At 32.5% G+C, this 16,928-nt stretch overlaps 1 protein-coding gene across 2 annotated transcripts in view; it reads left to right on the top strand.

Moving 5' to 3' along the window:
- Positions 1-32: 32 nt before the first annotated feature.
- LOC129230848 (pentatricopeptide repeat-containing protein 2, mitochondrial-like) overlaps positions 33-16,928 on the top strand; it is a 63,569-nt gene continuing 46,673 nt past the window's right edge. The window contains exons 1-2 of one of the 2 annotated variants that reach the window (XM_054865200.1): positions 33-199; positions 3,197-3,289. In XM_054865200.1, coding sequence (XP_054721175.1) covers positions 124-199; positions 3,197-3,289 — 169 coding nt within the window. In that variant the 5' untranslated portion in view covers positions 33-123. The remainder of the gene's footprint in view (positions 200-3,196; positions 3,290-16,928) is intronic. The other variant, XM_054865201.1, reaches the window with a different exon arrangement.

Raw genomic sequence — 16,928 nt, forward strand, 5'->3', positions numbered from 1 at the left:
ACAGCTAAACTCATGCGCAGTTTTAATGGTCTTCTGCGCTGTGCCTTCTTGTCTTTGATTTTTCCAAAGTCACGTTGCCGGTTTATATAATATTGTATTTATATTTCATAAAAAAGTATCATTATGAATTCTTTAAGACGGTGTGTAACCAGTAATACCCTGTTGTCCCGCGTATTTCAAGAGAAAAGAAGCATAATAAGTATATTAAATGTCCATTTTATTTCACTCTATTATTATAAGCTGAATACACTAATTGTACAAAAATCTTCCTTTTCATCATGAATTATGCATCATATAGTGTCTTGTCATTTTGTTATATTATTTATCAAAAATTAGTTGTCCGACAATTTGATAAGCTCTTTTTATCCTTTGTACCAAGCCGTTTTATCGGGCATTTAATTCACTTCTCCATGTAACTCATCTGCGTAACAGATTATTTGTTCAAATTATATTTTTATTGGGAATTAAGAATTATGGTAGGTAATAAACCCTATTGAACTTATCACTTATCGCTTAAAATTTAAAAATAATCTTAATTTTAAAATGCTGTTTAGTATCAGTTTTTTTTTTTTTTTGCAGAACCTACCTTTCTATAAACCTATCTTGGTGTCCTTTCTTTGGGGTCTTTGCCCCATTGCCATTTTTTGTCAATGGCCCTTCCAATTACACAGGGAGCATATATGAAAACACAGGGAGCTGTATGAAAAAAGCGTACAAACGAAAAAACGTATAATAAGTATAGGATAATGTGAATTAGACTTTGCAGGGACCAATTTTAAAAACGTATAATTGATGAAAACTTATAAAAAAGAGAAACGTATAAACAGTGCTTCACTGTAATAGAAAAAATATAGTTTTCACACTTCTAAAAAAAATCTTCAAAAGAGATTGTTTCGGAAAATCGTGATTTTTTTCAAGATTCGTGTAGGTAACACTTTTGAAGAAACAATTTTGTTGATGCTGTTTTTTAATAGCAAATGGTATAAGCTTTTCATACCAACATTCTTTTTTTTTTCTTTTTAAAAATAGTTAGTGTTAAAAGTATACTAAATTATACCCCAGTCTAGTGGTGTAAATCTGTGTCACCGGGGTATAATTCTTGGTCAGTATATTTTCTGATATTTTAGATGTTTTTCTTATTTATTTCTATGTGAATAATATTAAGTGTTAACTTCAACTTATCTTTTTCTGTGCCAAACTTTCTCTCAGAAAGAAATTTTAATGCTCCAAGTGCAACATTGGAAGATATATCATCTTCAATTGCTGCTGAAGTATGCCCTTTTGGCTAGCAAATTAATTCCAGCTTTGAAGATAAACTATTTCGGCATGCAATATTGGCACACATCAAGTATCAAAATGGGAAACAAATTAATATGAATCCCTAGAGTACCAAATAAGGGGATAAATTCAGTAGTTATAACAAATCTTGGAACTGCAAGGGAAAAAAAGCAGAAAAGAGAAATCATATGCAAAGCACAGATGTAGTCATCGAGAAAACCCTGTTTCCAAAAAAATAAAAATACCTCGACAAGCTGATATAGGCTGGCTTTTAATGCAAAATGAACTTGTTTTGGAATTGTTTATGACAACGAGAAAAAGCGGGAAGAATCTGCAATAACTCAATTGCAAAAATATTCATTCTTTAAAAATGTTTAAAGATGGTGCTACAACCGAATTCATTCTGTGCTTGAACATCAGATAGACTTTGTGATGAATGATGATAACGGCATATTCTACAATGGGAAAGTAGCTTAAAATGTGGACAAGGAAAAGGCAGAAATGAATTTTCTGGAACAAGGTGTCGGAAATTTTATTTGTCCAAGTGAGATATTTTTAGAAGTAATTTAAGTGCATATTTTTTTTTGTCTAGTTAATTGAAATTATAAAGAAGACAACTTGCAGTTGACAGAAACATGATTGTTGAAGGTTGCACACAAATATTAAAGAAATTTCTTCATGGAATCCTGAGCTTAGAGTAAAGAGCAATAACTAATTGTAGTCGACTAGTAAGAGTAACATCAAATTACTTCAATTATAATGTGTTATTTCTTTAATATAAAATTTTTTGTCATTAAAAAGCTAAGAAACAATAATTTAGAATGGTTAATTACTTTTAACAAGGATTACTTTAAAAATAGGGAGGTGACCCATATTTACCCCATGTGTGACCCATAATTGCCCCGATACGGGAAATTCTTCGTCACTCATTTAATTTAAATAAAATAAATAATAATGCAATTTTAGATCAAGGAATTATTTGAATTATTTCTAAATTTTTTAAGCTTACTCCATGTCAAATTAAATCATTTAATCTTTTATACTTCAGAAACTATTAAGATGTTATGGTTTTATGACCCATTTTCCCCCTTCTGACCCTAATGCATATTACATAAGTAAAGTATTTTTTGCGAATAGATTTATGCAACGCAATAATGTTTTCAACATGAGACTCATAGGAGTGAGTCCTTTACTCTGAATAACTCTCTGAAAAGTTTCAGCTGTTATCAAATGAAATACCAATATTATATTGATTTTACTCATTCAATCCAAGCAACTTGACACTCCTGCTGGCAGCTTCTGCAGAGTGAATTCTCCTACAGCAACCCTGGCTATAAAGACACAGCTTGGCGCTACATTGCGCAAAGTCTCGAAGTCGACAAAAGTGGCAAGATGAAATTTTTCTTTTCTCTTTAACATGAAAAAACCTGAAGATTTTACTAATAAACACAAAAACCGAAAAAGGTATGAAAACCTTTAAAACTTCTGGGAAATCTGAAAGAGTTAGCAAGCATGATACACCCAGAAAGCATACAGAACTGAATAATTATGGATTTTTTAGTCATTATATCAATTAGTTTGCAATTAAGTCTGGTCCAATGATGATGGATGGAAATCTGAATATCGTATTGCTGTAGTAAATATATATCGATATTCAGTATAGGATGGTATATTGGTATGTCGTCTAGCCCTAGTAAGAACTGTGTATCTAATCCAATGAATAAATTCTCGCTGTAAAAATAAAAGATGTAAACCATGTCAAAGTTGGGACTTTGCTGGGATAAAATTTGTCATTATAAATTAAGCAAAATGTTCTGTAGCTATATTTCAGCCTATGTTGAATATTTAAATGTGCTGTTGAGTGAAATTTTTTTATTCAAACTGTCTTTGTTGTATAATTTATTAATATTTTTTGCAGATGTAAGATTTCTGTATAATGAACAGTTCCTGGGTATAGATAAATATGCAGAGGCTCGCCAACGAACCATCAGCCGCATAGGAAACATGAGAGGTAGGTAGCATTTGTTTCTTCTTTTTTCTCCCATTGTATGTCGATTGTCTTATATTTTGAAAAAATTACTTGTACTCAAAGATATCTGCAATCCATATTTTCTTTTTAGCAGAAATATACATACCATATTTTCCTGCGTATAATCCTCGGATTATCTGTTAAATAAGGTAAAGTTTATGAGGTGCGGATATATTATGAGGTCGCAGATAATACGCTGCCGCGTATTATCTGCGATTTTTTTTCTTAACACCAACACTGATTCACCGATAAGAGACGGTACGCCGACTGAATGTTGTTTATTTCACATTGCTTGCATGTTCCTTCTCACTGCCTCCTTGTATGTTGGTTATTTTACGTTGCTTGAATGTTCCTCTTATGCGATTCAGTCCCTGTAAAATAATCAACATTACAGTGAATTAGGAAGCCATTTGCACAAGATAAGACCATTTGTTCCTTTGTCTTGGATCTGTTTTTCAAGTAATTACTGTACTGTAATCTTGATCTCAAAAAGAAATCATTATATATAGATTATATTTCAGATTAATATTGATTATGCTTTCTTTTTATGTTTTTTGTTTAGTTGCTCAAATGGTATGTTAAATTCAAACTTCATTTTTTTTACATCCTATTACCCGCGGATTATTCAAAGCTTTTTTCTTCAGGCCGATTTTAGGAACTGCGGATAATACGCAGGAAAATACGGCAACTTAACCTTCTGACGGTGTCATGAGTAAGATGCCTGAAATTCTTCCCCATAATTTTTTTTTCTTGAGTAACTTGCCATCTAAATCAAGTAAATCCTTCTATCAATGCCTGGCAATCGCCCTGCTCCTTGGACCATTTGACAACAACATTTAACATAAAAAAAAGTGTAAAATGCTTTTAAAACATGCTTGTTAGGGCGTGATAAGACGTTCAAAACTAGAGACGCACCGATTACCCGTTTAATGCTTGGTGCTCGGCCAAATTTTGATCAGATACTCGGCCAATGCCGAGTAGTTGTAAAAAATGGAATATTGTTAAGGCAGATTTTAGAATTAATAAAGAGTGCAACCATATAATATACTGCAATCATTTACAATTCAAATTTACAAGTCAAATTTAAATTTTGAGAATAATGAAGTTTGTTATGCTTCAATGGAGTAAATCTTTTCAATGTCCACTAAGTTAATAAAACTTTTTTATTAAAAAGAGCTGTGTAAAAAATATGAAATGTTTACATTATTATGTTTGGCGGACTAGAACCAGGAGCTTGAACAGGGAGGGTGGAGAGAAGGGACACCCTGTTGGCCCAAGCCTGTAGACGGCCTAATATTTTTTTAACTAGGCATGAAATTTAGAGGTAAACAATACGGAGGGGGCCCCAGAAAAGTCATTTGTGACAGACCCTAAAATTTCTGTGCACCCCCCGACTAGAACTAAAATCGATTGATATAATTTGTTTTAATTCCAACTTGATTAATCATACTTATAATTTATTTGTTTATTTTTAATTTTAAAAATTGCCTTTTTATAAAATTTTTGACATAAACAAAATTTTTGACATAATGCATAATTAAATTTCAGCAGGAATTTTGTTTTAAAAACTATTATATGGACATGGAGGTCTATACTACTATTTTAATAGGTTCGAAATTCATCACGTCTGTGTCTGTGGTTCTTCTTAAAGCATAGTTGGAACTCGGTACTCGGCCGAGTAGTGAAAGGCCGAGTACTCGATACTCAGCCAAAGTGCTACTTGGTACGTCTCTATTCAAAACCATCGGAGAGTTTAAAAAACCATAGCTTTCTATATAAATTCTAAAATCTAATGTCTTTTTAAAAAATTTTTAAATTTTAGTTGTGAGGTTTTACAGAAAATTGCATTAAAAAAAAATTGTTACGTGCATTTATATACAGTATAACTTTGATTTAACGATTTTCACAATTTAATGATATATTTCCCTGCTCCAGATTTGACTGCATTGAATGTGTATGTTCCTCGATTTAACGATATCCTTGATTGAACAACAAATTTTTCCACTCTTTTTACTATGTCAAATCAGGGTTATACTGTATGTGCACTGTGCCGTCACCAGACTTTTGTTTCAAAGGTTTTATCAAACACATTTCTGTTGAAACCTAATTAATCAATTAAAATTTATTTCATTCATATATTTGCTTGATTTTTGTTATAATAAGTTATTTAAAGCAAATGAAAATGACAAATCTATTAAATGAAGAAAAAAAAGTGCACACTACATGACTTGCTTGTACCGCTATTAAATAATTGATGTCTTTTCGAAAACTGAAAAGAATAGATGCATATACTCATTTTCACCCACTCGAAGTAATACTGCTTTATGTGTTTTGACAGTGATAAAAATATGTTAAATACAGATATTTGTCCCTTTTAATTAAAAAAAAAAATCTTGTTTTTTTCAGCATCAGATTTTTAAAATCTGAAGGGAAATGCTGTATTTGTTTTGTTTGAAATTTTTGTAAGCATTTTTTGGAATGATTTTGAAATTTTTTGATGTGTTTTGAACCCTACAAATCCACCCCTTGAATGTGACTCTGTGTATCTACACCCACATATGGGTGTACAAACCAGTAATACAAATCGTTACAAAAGAAAAACTTCAATCTCATCTCCTGGCAAATTTTATTTTTCTGACACAGTGCCTTTTATCTTTCTGTGGTATATATACACATTAGGTTGGTCTTTATTTTTGAAGTTGTAGATATTTTACGCAACTCCCCCTCAATTTGTTCCATTATACAGTGAAACCTGTGTAAGTTGACCACTTGCGGTGCAGTACTTTGGTGGTCAACTTAGACAGGTGGTCAACTTATAAAGGGGGTAATGATTTATTTATATATTTTTTTTGTCATTTCTTGCACCATGTATTCATTTTTTGACTAATTGACACTTACTCTTTCCGTTCAACTCACTTTCATTGTTTAACATTACTTTGAAACAATAATTTAAAATGTTATTCAAATATTTTTAGAGGTTATTTTCTCAGAATGACGTATAATGTGTCATGTAAATTTAAAATTTCAGTAAATTGATCAAAAATCATTGTTTATAAAAAGTTATTTGATATTAATAGTTCCAAAAAATTCATAGCTAATCAAAAATAACAAATTTTGCGCTTATTTTTTTTTCTCATATACATTTAATACATATAACCATAATGATCTACCTTTCAAAAAAATAACTCCCTATTGAAGTTTGGCGCACTTATTAGACACTAGTTTTGGAAATTCCATATGTGTCGGCTAATTTTCTCTGGATTTCTCCCTTTTCAATTTTAATATTTCATACTTTTTATCAATCTCAAGTTCAACTAACTTTTTTTTTTTTTTTTTTGAAGCCATTTTATGTAAAACTATAACATAAAGAGCAACAAGCTGGATTCTGTTAGGTCTAAAAGGCAGTTGAAAATGAAAATGTTCTATTTCTTAATCCCTTGCACCAGAAATACTGCAATGCAAGTAACATTTACTCTAGCACAATTCCAGTGTTGCCACAAAATATTACAACAGGAAAAAAATTTTTGTACTGACACATGTTTTAATTGAACAGAGAGTATAAAAGGTAATCTGAAATAGAAGATCAAAAGAAAAACAAGTTTGGAGAATAAAAGGGTTCTTAGTAGTTTTTCAGTGTGGTTTAACTTACAAGGAGGTTTGGTTATGCTATTTTATTTAGTTGGCAAAATGCTGGTCTGGCATCAAAAATATTCCTGGAAAGCTATAAAAAAATAATAATAAAATAAAATAATTTGTTAAATTAAGTTTTAAAAAATAAATCAAGTGGTCAACTTATATAGGGTTTTTTACTATACTCCAAACCAAATTTGGGGTACATTAGTAGTCAAGATAGACAGGTGGCCAAGATATAAAGGTGGTCAAGTTACAGAGGTTTTCCTTCATTATACAAGATAGGACTAATTCCGTTCCTGACAAAAGCGGTCAACATAGACAGGTGGTCAACTTACAAAGGTGGTCAACTTTACAGGTTTTACTGTACAAATAAATGATCCTTGCAAAATTTTAAGTCAATCCATGAATATTAACCTGTGCCCCTTGGGCCCCTTTTTTGCGTTTCGAAAAAAAATTTCGGATTTTCTTATTTTTATGTTAAAATATTCTTACGTTTCGTATTTAAAGTAATTTATTTTGAACCTCAATAGATATTGTTTCTTCCAGACCGACCATTCTCTCACTTTCATTCCTTAAAATTTTACATGTTACAGAGGGTACAAGTGCACCAATGGCCTTGGGTAAGGCATGCCACTATTATGCGCTTGTTTCAAACCAAGCGGCAAGTGAACATTTCTTTCCACCAAATGAACATGAACACAGAGGATTCTAAAGGATATTAATGAATGGCCTAAGACATTAATGAATAATCTTTGACAACAACAAATTGCCTCCTCATTTGATTTACAAAATTTCCTGTGTATGTAATAGGTGTGGCAAATAGGGTTGCAAGGTTTCAATGCTATAACATACCTGCCAAGCCTTCCGGATTTCCCGGAAGTTTTACGGATTTTTATCTCCTTTTCCGTTTTTCCGGTTATGAGCAAAATCTTCCGGATTTTTCACGTTTTGTAGGAAAAAAATTGTATCTCGCCAATTTTGGCGCTAACGGTTCTTTTGTGGAACGTTTTAGGCCAAGTAGCCAAGGAAAGGTTGCCGTAGGAGAATGGCAGAAGAAGTGAGGCAAGGTTATGACGTCGCGGAGTGATACAGCGCATGACTTCTTTGGGATCCAATCAAAGCAAGCGTCGCGCCTGGCAACTAGGGGCTCGATTTCGGCGCCGATTATCTTCTCGTTCTCTCAGTTCGAGCTGTTTGTGCTTTGTTCTTTTTTTAAAATGAGTACCAAATGTTATTTCCAAACTTTTAAAGAAAGCAATAAAAGTAATATTTACTAAACGAAAGTAAGTTCAATTGATATGAAATTCATAACTAATATATTGTTAAATAAAAAGAGGATATGGGTTCTGTTTGATTTTATTTTGCCTTAAAATCTTGTGGATAAAAATAAAAAAATCTTCCGGATTTTTTTTCTCGTAGGTTGGCAGGTATGCTATAATTATAAGTAATGGCAATTATAGTTTGATTTGTTGTTCTTTAGTTATAAATATACTTAAATGTTTATGCAATTTTTAATTCTTAAAATATAAATTTTGAAAAATCCTCGATTAGTCTAACATAAAAATATACTGTATTTTCCATATCTAAAATATAAATTTAAATAAATTCCAGATCGGAATAATGTAAAATCTATACTTTAAATTAATTTTCTTCTTATTATCATCAAATTCTTTTTGCAATTCACAAGATTTAAAACCAAAATGGGTATCTATACTAACCTGTTGAAACTTTTTTCTATATCTGGTTTACCACAAGGCAAAAAAGCTTGACAACTATTGATATCTGCTCGCCTTTCATCACTGTTAGACAAATACCATATTAGGTACAAAGATGCTGTTCATTTATCAAAAGCCTATGTAGATGAAGTAAATGTAAATCCAAACGACCTTGTGATCAATCGTACATACCTTAAGAGAGCAAGAGAAAATCTTCAAGGTAAAATCAAATTAATGAATTTAAATTTAGATTTTTTAGTTATTCACACTAATACAAAGCTATATCCAGATGTAACAGCAAAAAAAAAAAAAAAAAGCCAATAGGCTTACTGTGATAGCTTCAGGTCCCAATTGTTGAACAGCTACTCCTAATTCCTGATATATTTCTTCAGTTGTATATGCTATCTTAGATGATTGCTCATTATTACTAACTGTTCAAGCTGTTGTGTTTGATACAACGGCTTGCAATACCAGCCTTTTAAATTGCGCATGCATTTTTTTCATCAAAAACTGAACAGATATATATTACATTTGGATTACTATCATCATGCACTTGAAATCATACTGCAGACTGTGTTCTTAAAGAAGTTCTTGCCTTTCTTAGTTCTAGACCCGATATACCATTTTTTAATTGCTTCAAAATTTTGTGGAAAGATCTCCATCATTCAGAACTAATAACATGTCAATCAAGTACACATAACACTTAAATTCTAAAAGACGAAGTTGATGACATATTGGTCGTAAAATGTGGAATTGAGAAAGATTACATAAAATTCGCATAACTTGTAATAATATTTCCTGGTGAAGTCCTTCATACAGGGATATGTTTTCGGCAACCTGGAGCTTATCCCAGAACCAGATGGGTGGCAAAAGGAATTTATTGTTTGAAAATGTATATATTTAGGAAGCAATTTAAATTGACCTTACATGAAGAGAAAGCCTGTAAATGCTGTTCTACAGCGCTGTTTTTCAGTTAAATTCTGTATGAAAATATGATTTTTCGCAGCAACCCGAACCTCCCTATTTTCCTTTAAAAAAAAAAGTGTCTAAAAAACTAGTAGTGTACAAAATGATGACAAACATGTAGCAGAAGCAGTGATTGGAAAATTTATAAATCACTTATATTATTTAGGGGATGAACTAGCTTTGTCCGTACTGGATGAAGGAATTAACTTTGAAGATAGGAAAAGGCTACTCCAAAAATTGCTTGCCAATATGGAAGACGTGTCTCATGACTGTATAAAAAAGTTCAGATAACAGTATAATTTGGAATACTTTCTTAGTAAAGATCTTCCTCTTAATAGTATCAATTACAATTCAATAAAACTGTTTAATAAGTTACAAAAACCAAAAGGTTTTTTCCTATTTGATTCTGATTCATGGCAAAATGAAAGAAGCTTTTCAAAAGAAAGAGATATTGTTAAAATGCTGAAAGTTGTGAATGATGCAACTCAAAGAGGAGCACAATTAATCGAGGAATTTCACAATCAATTTACCAAATATGAGTCACAAAAGCAATTTATTTTACAGACAGTCCAAAACTATCGGAAAAAAATGCACACGATTCAGATACATTGGGAAAAAGGTATGATTAAGGCAGTGGCGTAGCTAGGGGGGGAGCGGTCCGCCCCGGGCAGCACTTTTCTAAGGGCGGCAAATTGGCCCTTTTTATGTGGAAAAAATGAACGCATTTTCCAAATAAGGAAATAATGCTTTTCATCTGCTATTGCAGGCCAGAAAATATCTTCTTAAAGCACTCAAAAGGACAAAATAAAATTTTCTGGGGCATAATAGACAATTTAAGTATTCCTGTAGTTTTCAATTATTTCAAGGAATGACACCACAGATGAAGATAAGTGAGGCTCAAGTCATTTCAAACCAAACTTTCCCAGAAAAATATACGTGTTTCAACACTCAAATTTATGATTGAAAGCTTGATAATAAGTTCTCTACCTGACTTGAGCCGTACTTTTCTTTGTTTGTGATGTTGTTTTATTGCAATAGTTGAAAACTAAAGGAATATTTTAATATTCCATTCTGACCCAGAAAAGTTATTGTCTTTTTGAGTCTGTTATGAAAAGTGCATAGTATTTTTTAAAAAATCTGTTATTTAGGCTAGAAGTTACCTTCAGAAAGACAAAAATAATGAACTTTTCCAATTTTTTTTATAAGAAAAAGCTAATACAGGATTTTAAGAGTTTCTTGAAAGCCTGCTCGTGAAACAAAAACTTCCTTTTTTTTTACTTCAGGAAAATGGTGACAAGAGTAAAAAAAAGAGGGGAGGTGTAAAATGTTACACAAAACAATTTATTGCTCATCACACTTTATATGTTGCAGAATTTGCTTTTCCCACTCTTTACAAGAGTTCTCTTCTTCAAAGGAAGTATAAGGGAATTCCGTTTTCCTACTTTTGAGAGTAGATAATCTATCCGACAATTTTGGATCACGCATGTTAGTCTATTCCTTATGGAAAGTAAGCGAATTTCATTTTTCAAAACTTGGTTTGGACCCTCAACATATCCAAACATAGTCTAAAATGCATTTTAAAGTATTTTGAGTTTCAAATAATTCTGTTTGGGAACCTCTCCCACCTCCAATCTGTAGTCTAATAGTGCGAAAATGTTTTTAGGCTGGACAGCCCTCAAATATCATCCCTTTTCCTGCTATCACCCAAGATAGTTTAAAAACGCATTTTTAGACCTCAATGTTGGAAAATTTCTGAGCAGATCCCCTAACCCTACCATTTCCTCTACCATAGCAAACACAGCCAAAAAGTACATATCTAGGCCTTTAATTCTGAAAACTTTCCGGGAGAGAACTCTCATCCTGCCTCTGTTCTAAAGTCATTCTTGCCAAGTGCTCTGGTTTTTCCTGGAGTTTCTCGAATTTTTCTTGTGTACTCCAAAAATCCGATTTGTTCCAAAAAACTCCGTTTTTTTTACTTTGCTTGTACACTTTTTGATTTCTGAAGAAAAAGAAAAAACTTCTCTATCCTCGAAGGTAGGAATTGTGCACAAACTCAACAAAAGAGGAGGCAATTTAATGCCCTGGAAGCATTAGTGTCAAGATAAACACTGAGTGGGAGCGCTAATCGATCGGAGAATGTCGTTTTTCCATTGAGCATTTCAGCTACGTGCAAAACGTAGCCGCCATGTTTGGTCATTCAGAAGATGGAAGTAGACGATGCTTAAGTGCTTTCGTTTTCAAAGACAAAGCAGAATTGGGGGTTTCTTTTAACTGCAAACTAATGAAAATCAGCAAAATGTGCTGCAAAATGTTTTTTTTTTTGGTTATTTTAAATAATTTTATTGAGAAATGAAAACAATTATACTATTTAAAATTTCATCTTATCCTTATTGCTTTGGACACAAATGTGCTGAAAATTCTCGATTAAATTGTCTCAAGGCGATTTTTTATTTTTAAATTGTTTTCATGCAACAAATTCAAAATTTAATACCTGAATTTTTGACTTAGTCGCTATATTTGGTCACTTGCAAGATTTAAGTACACAAGACTCTTAAGTGGCCTAGTTTTCAAAATCGGAATTAGATGTTTATTGCAATGCAAACTATTGAAAATAATGCAAAATGAACTTTTTTTTTCGGAAAATTCTTAATTTTTTTCTTGTAAGCAGCAAATTTTTTTCTTCAGCATATTATTTTATCCTCATTGGTTTAGACGCTAATGTGCTAAAAACTGACTATTTCATCTAAATTTTAGTTTTTTAAGAATTATTAATTATTTATAATTACTTTTAATGCAAAAATTTCAAAAATCTATCATCTTAAATTTTTTGTGTTTTTGCCATGTTTATCATTTGCAACATGGAAGTGGACAATTATTAATAGCCTTAGTTTCCAAAAACAGAATTGGTTCTTTGTCTCAATGTAAACTATTAAAAATAACAAAAAGCAAAAAGTTATGTTTTTTTTTTAAATTATTTTCTTGAAGGGGAAATTTTATCTGTATTTGATCCTCTCATTGCCTTGGAGGCTTTGCTATAAACTGAAACTATTTCATCTAAAATGAAGGTTCCTGCTGACTTCTCATTTATTTACTTATTTTTTAAAAATAAATCAGAAACCTATTTTAACTTAAATTTCTTAAATTTTCCGTGTGCAAAAAAAATTTGAATAACTCTCTTTTAGAATATGCAAAGTTCTATTCATCTATTTTTTTATGGAAGTTGTAAAAACTGCCCTCCCCCCCTCCAGTTTGTATTTCAAAACTTGGGGACAGTGTTGGCCACTAAGTTTTTGGAGTCTAGTGGTCACTTAGAAAATTTCCAAGTCTTGACCTTTACTATGAAGTTGCTTTACTTCCTAGTCTAAGAAGTAATTGTTTTTTAATCTTCAATGTGTTCTTACGCAATGCATTTTCAATACATGTGGGATATGCATGGGTGCAAGACTTCAGTCTCAGGACGGATTTCCGTCTTGGACGAAATTTCCGAGACAGAGGTCGGGACGGAAAGAAATTCGATGACTTTCCTTCAGTTTTTACTTTAAAAAAAAATTGAGTGATTAAAAAATATGCATTAATTACTGGACCGTTCCATAATTGCGAATTTGTCATCATTATCTCAATTTTCCGCCATGGGCTTGTTTTGTTTGAGACGTGCTTTTGGAGGAGTGACTTTTAGACTCGCGCCATTAGACTTTTTTTAGTTTGCTCTGTTATTTCCAACTCACTGCATTGCGGACCGCGAAGTTCCTCATTATTCTCCCTAATTTATCGAATTAATCGTCTCTATTTGAAAATTTAGCCTTTTCTCTCTCCATTTGCAATCATCCTTTCGCTTTTTTTTTTCAAAAAATGTCTAAGAGTTGAATCTGAATTCCCGATTGAGAGTAATTGCTGACGAGATGAAATGTTTACGCCACAGTAAAGGGCGTCCACTAGGGTGGAACGAAAATGACCTTAAATTTTTTTTTCAATTTTTTGGTTTGCCGTAGGGGGGAAAAGTTGTCATTTAAATTGAAAAAGAAGCAGAAGAAATTTCATTGCTTTACTGCAACATCTTTAGGTGCCGCAACGAGCTTCAAGTTTGATAATAACCGAAATTTCCATTTAACAATGAAATTTCTTTTTATGCTTTCCTACTGTAGATAACGGCACAAAATATGACTGTAAATACATTTTTTAAGCATTACATTAGGAAAAAAATGCTAATTATAAAACACAGTTTAAAAAAAAATTATAATATTTACTAATAATAAAGCTGAAAGTCTGTCTGGTGATCTATATCTTTGTCTGGATCTCTGTGACGCGCATAGCGCCTAAACCGTTCGGCCGATTTTCATGAAATTTGGTACAAAGTTAGTTAGTAGCATGGGGAGTGTGCACCTTGAAGCGATTTTTCGAAAATTCGATTTTGTTCTTTTTCTATTCCAATTTTAATCACATTTACCCGAGCAAAATTATAAGATGGGAGAGTAAATTACCAAGGGTAACGTGGAACCGTAACATGGGCAAGCCAATTGGCGAGAAATTCTTCTTACATTATTTATAAATATACAAGCAAACCAAATGACCTTTTAATTTTTCTACAACGGGCACAGCCGTGTGGATATCACTAGTATACTATAAAAGACATTAACTATTCCATTTTTACCATTTAAAGTATTCTTAATGATTGTAAATAAATGGTTAAACCTGTATGATGTTTGTGTCTAATTCTTTGACACATTAATGTGTTTTTTTTTTTTTTGTACCAAGTGACTCTTTCTTCTAAATAACTCTTGAGTCAATTTTTCGTCTCCTGCGACTGAACCATACTTTTAAAGAGCTGCTTAGGGGTTACAAGTTTCACTTTGAGGGATTCACTAGACAATTGTTTTACCAAGGGGTTTCGTTTATTTCATTTTCACCCCATGAGATCAAATCGATGTAATCTTTGGCAGCAAAAATTGTTTGTTAAACTTTAAACTTCTTATAACCCAGCCTCTACTTTGTGTTCCTGCATTCAACACATGTTGTAATCCAAGTTCTCTTACATTTCTACACTCTTTGCATGACATAGCCAAATGGAGATTTTCTGTTGCATCAAAATACCCATTTCTTTATATAACCCGGTCTATAATGTTCTTAAAATCATGAGAGAGATATCGTGAATGTAAGATACGTTCAAATAAATGTTTAGAGCCGTAAGTACGAGTAGGTTTTAACTTGATGTTAAACCACACAGGAGCATACGCATTGCCCACTTGATCTATACAAGAAATGGATCCTTTCTTGAAAATTAATGAATGAATTATGATTACTATTAATATATTTCAGTATTATTATTTGTTTCAAACAATTTTAGCGAAATGCCGCGCCCATATAAAGGAAACTATACTTTACTACACTTTAACAATGTGCTGAGTCAGAGTCTTGAGATTTTTAGTCGGATTTTTAGATGCCACGTAGAATCGAAATATGCGGTTTGCAAATGTAAGTCATCTGGAGTGGGGAAGTTTTCCCAGGTTCCTTGAAGATAAATCAAGTGAGCAAGTCCCACTTGATATAGTGACACACATATCCAATACATATTTGTGATCGGTACTTACGTCCTGTATGTTCTCAAAAAGAAGGTTATTTTCAATAGGTAAGGAAGTAACCACAGGAAGATTAGAAAAGGTTTCCAGCTGTTGACCTATTTTGTCTTTAAATTCGTTTGATTCTTTTGTTTTACCATCTAAGAATCCATTAGGTTTCTATTCCTGTTGTCTCAAAGAAGCTCTTGACCAAATGTAATCTATTCTGGAAACTAAAAAGTCATATATATTTCACTTACAGAAAGATCTTTTCCAGCTGCATTTTTTAAGCAGTGTCTAATAAAACAGTAGCATTTTATAACATCTTCGTAAGTAGGTTGTAAAACTTCATTGAAATTGCTAAAAATTCCAAAAATAGGACATTCTGATGTTTGTCTCATCTGCACTTGTTTAGAATGAGCCATTGCAACTCACAACAATGAAGTATCTTACCAACCAACGAAATTTCACGTTGCTCACTAACTCAACTCGACAAAGAAATTGACACCTGATCTGAGCTTAGCCCCACTCACACAAATCACTGCTGACCAGCCCCGCCCCATTTAAACATCCGCAGCTGCAATGACTCAAGTTTCCAGATGCCACTGCATTCGGCAAAAAGTGCGTTTTTGCGAAACTTACTTTGCTCTCGCGGCACCTCAAGACACAATCCGAACAGCAACAAAAAAAAAGTTATTGTGCGACCTGTTGAGCATAAAAATTGCTTTTCGACAGCATAGGAAGCATAAAGATAAATTTTGAAATTTTTAAAAAAAAATTTTAAATGTAGCAAAAATTGCAATTTTGCAAAACTTTATGCTCTTTGCGGCACCTCAAGACGTGCTTCAATATTTTTCATATTTTTTTTTTCCATCTTGTTTGCATGAAAAGGCAACTTTTCCGCACTACGGCAAATTGAAAATCAAAATCTTTTTTTTTCGTTCCACCCTAGCGTCCACACACCAGGCAAAACGGGAACTATCAGGGACTTTAAAGATTTTAGTGAAAATGGGAATTTTGGAAAGAATCGGGAAATTTTCAAGCTGGTTTTGAAACACGAATGGGCAACTGTTCCTGCATTTTCGACATGTTTCTGGTAAAATCTTCTTAGACTTGAGGAATCACTAAATACTAATGTCTTTCAATCTAACACTTGCTAGAATGAAAATATGAGGGGAAGGGGGGGAGAGAGAGAAAAGGAAACAAGAAAAATAACGGAAACACAAATTTGCAAAAAAACGCTGCTCTTGCAAAGAGAGTGAGTCCGCAAATTAGCCCACGAAACTGAGGTCTTTAAAGGTTTTTTACTTGGACAATCTAAGACGAGGGAGGGGGTGGCTACTCAAGGGCTCCGGAATGAAATATTGAAAAACTGAATTGAAAGTCATTTTTGAAGCTAGGAGTGTTTCGGGGTTTTTCCTCTGCAAACTCTTAAAAATTTAAAAGCCAAAAATGTTAAGACTGTCTTTAATGATGTAAAAATGGGGAGGTTATTATAAAAAAAAAAAATCGGAAACTGGAGTCTTAAAAACATTAATTTGGGCAATCTTTGGTGAACTGATGAGATGGTTTTGATGTTCTAAACTGAAAATGTTTTATAGCTGATGTATTAAAAACTATTTGAGGCTATTCTTAAGTTTCTTCAGAGAAAGGGAATTCGGGACCCTTTCCCGAAAAGTGTTTGTAATTGAAGTCTTAACTTTTAGGTTGTCTTTGGCAATGTCAAGGGGTAGGGCTCTCTTTAGGCGAAATTCC

The sequence above is a fragment of the Uloborus diversus genome, chromosome 1 (genome assembly GCF_026930045.1).
Source record: "Uloborus diversus isolate 005 chromosome 1, Udiv.v.3.1, whole genome shotgun sequence".
NCBI classification, from domain to species: Eukaryota; Metazoa; Arthropoda; class Arachnida; order Araneae; family Uloboridae; genus Uloborus; species Uloborus diversus.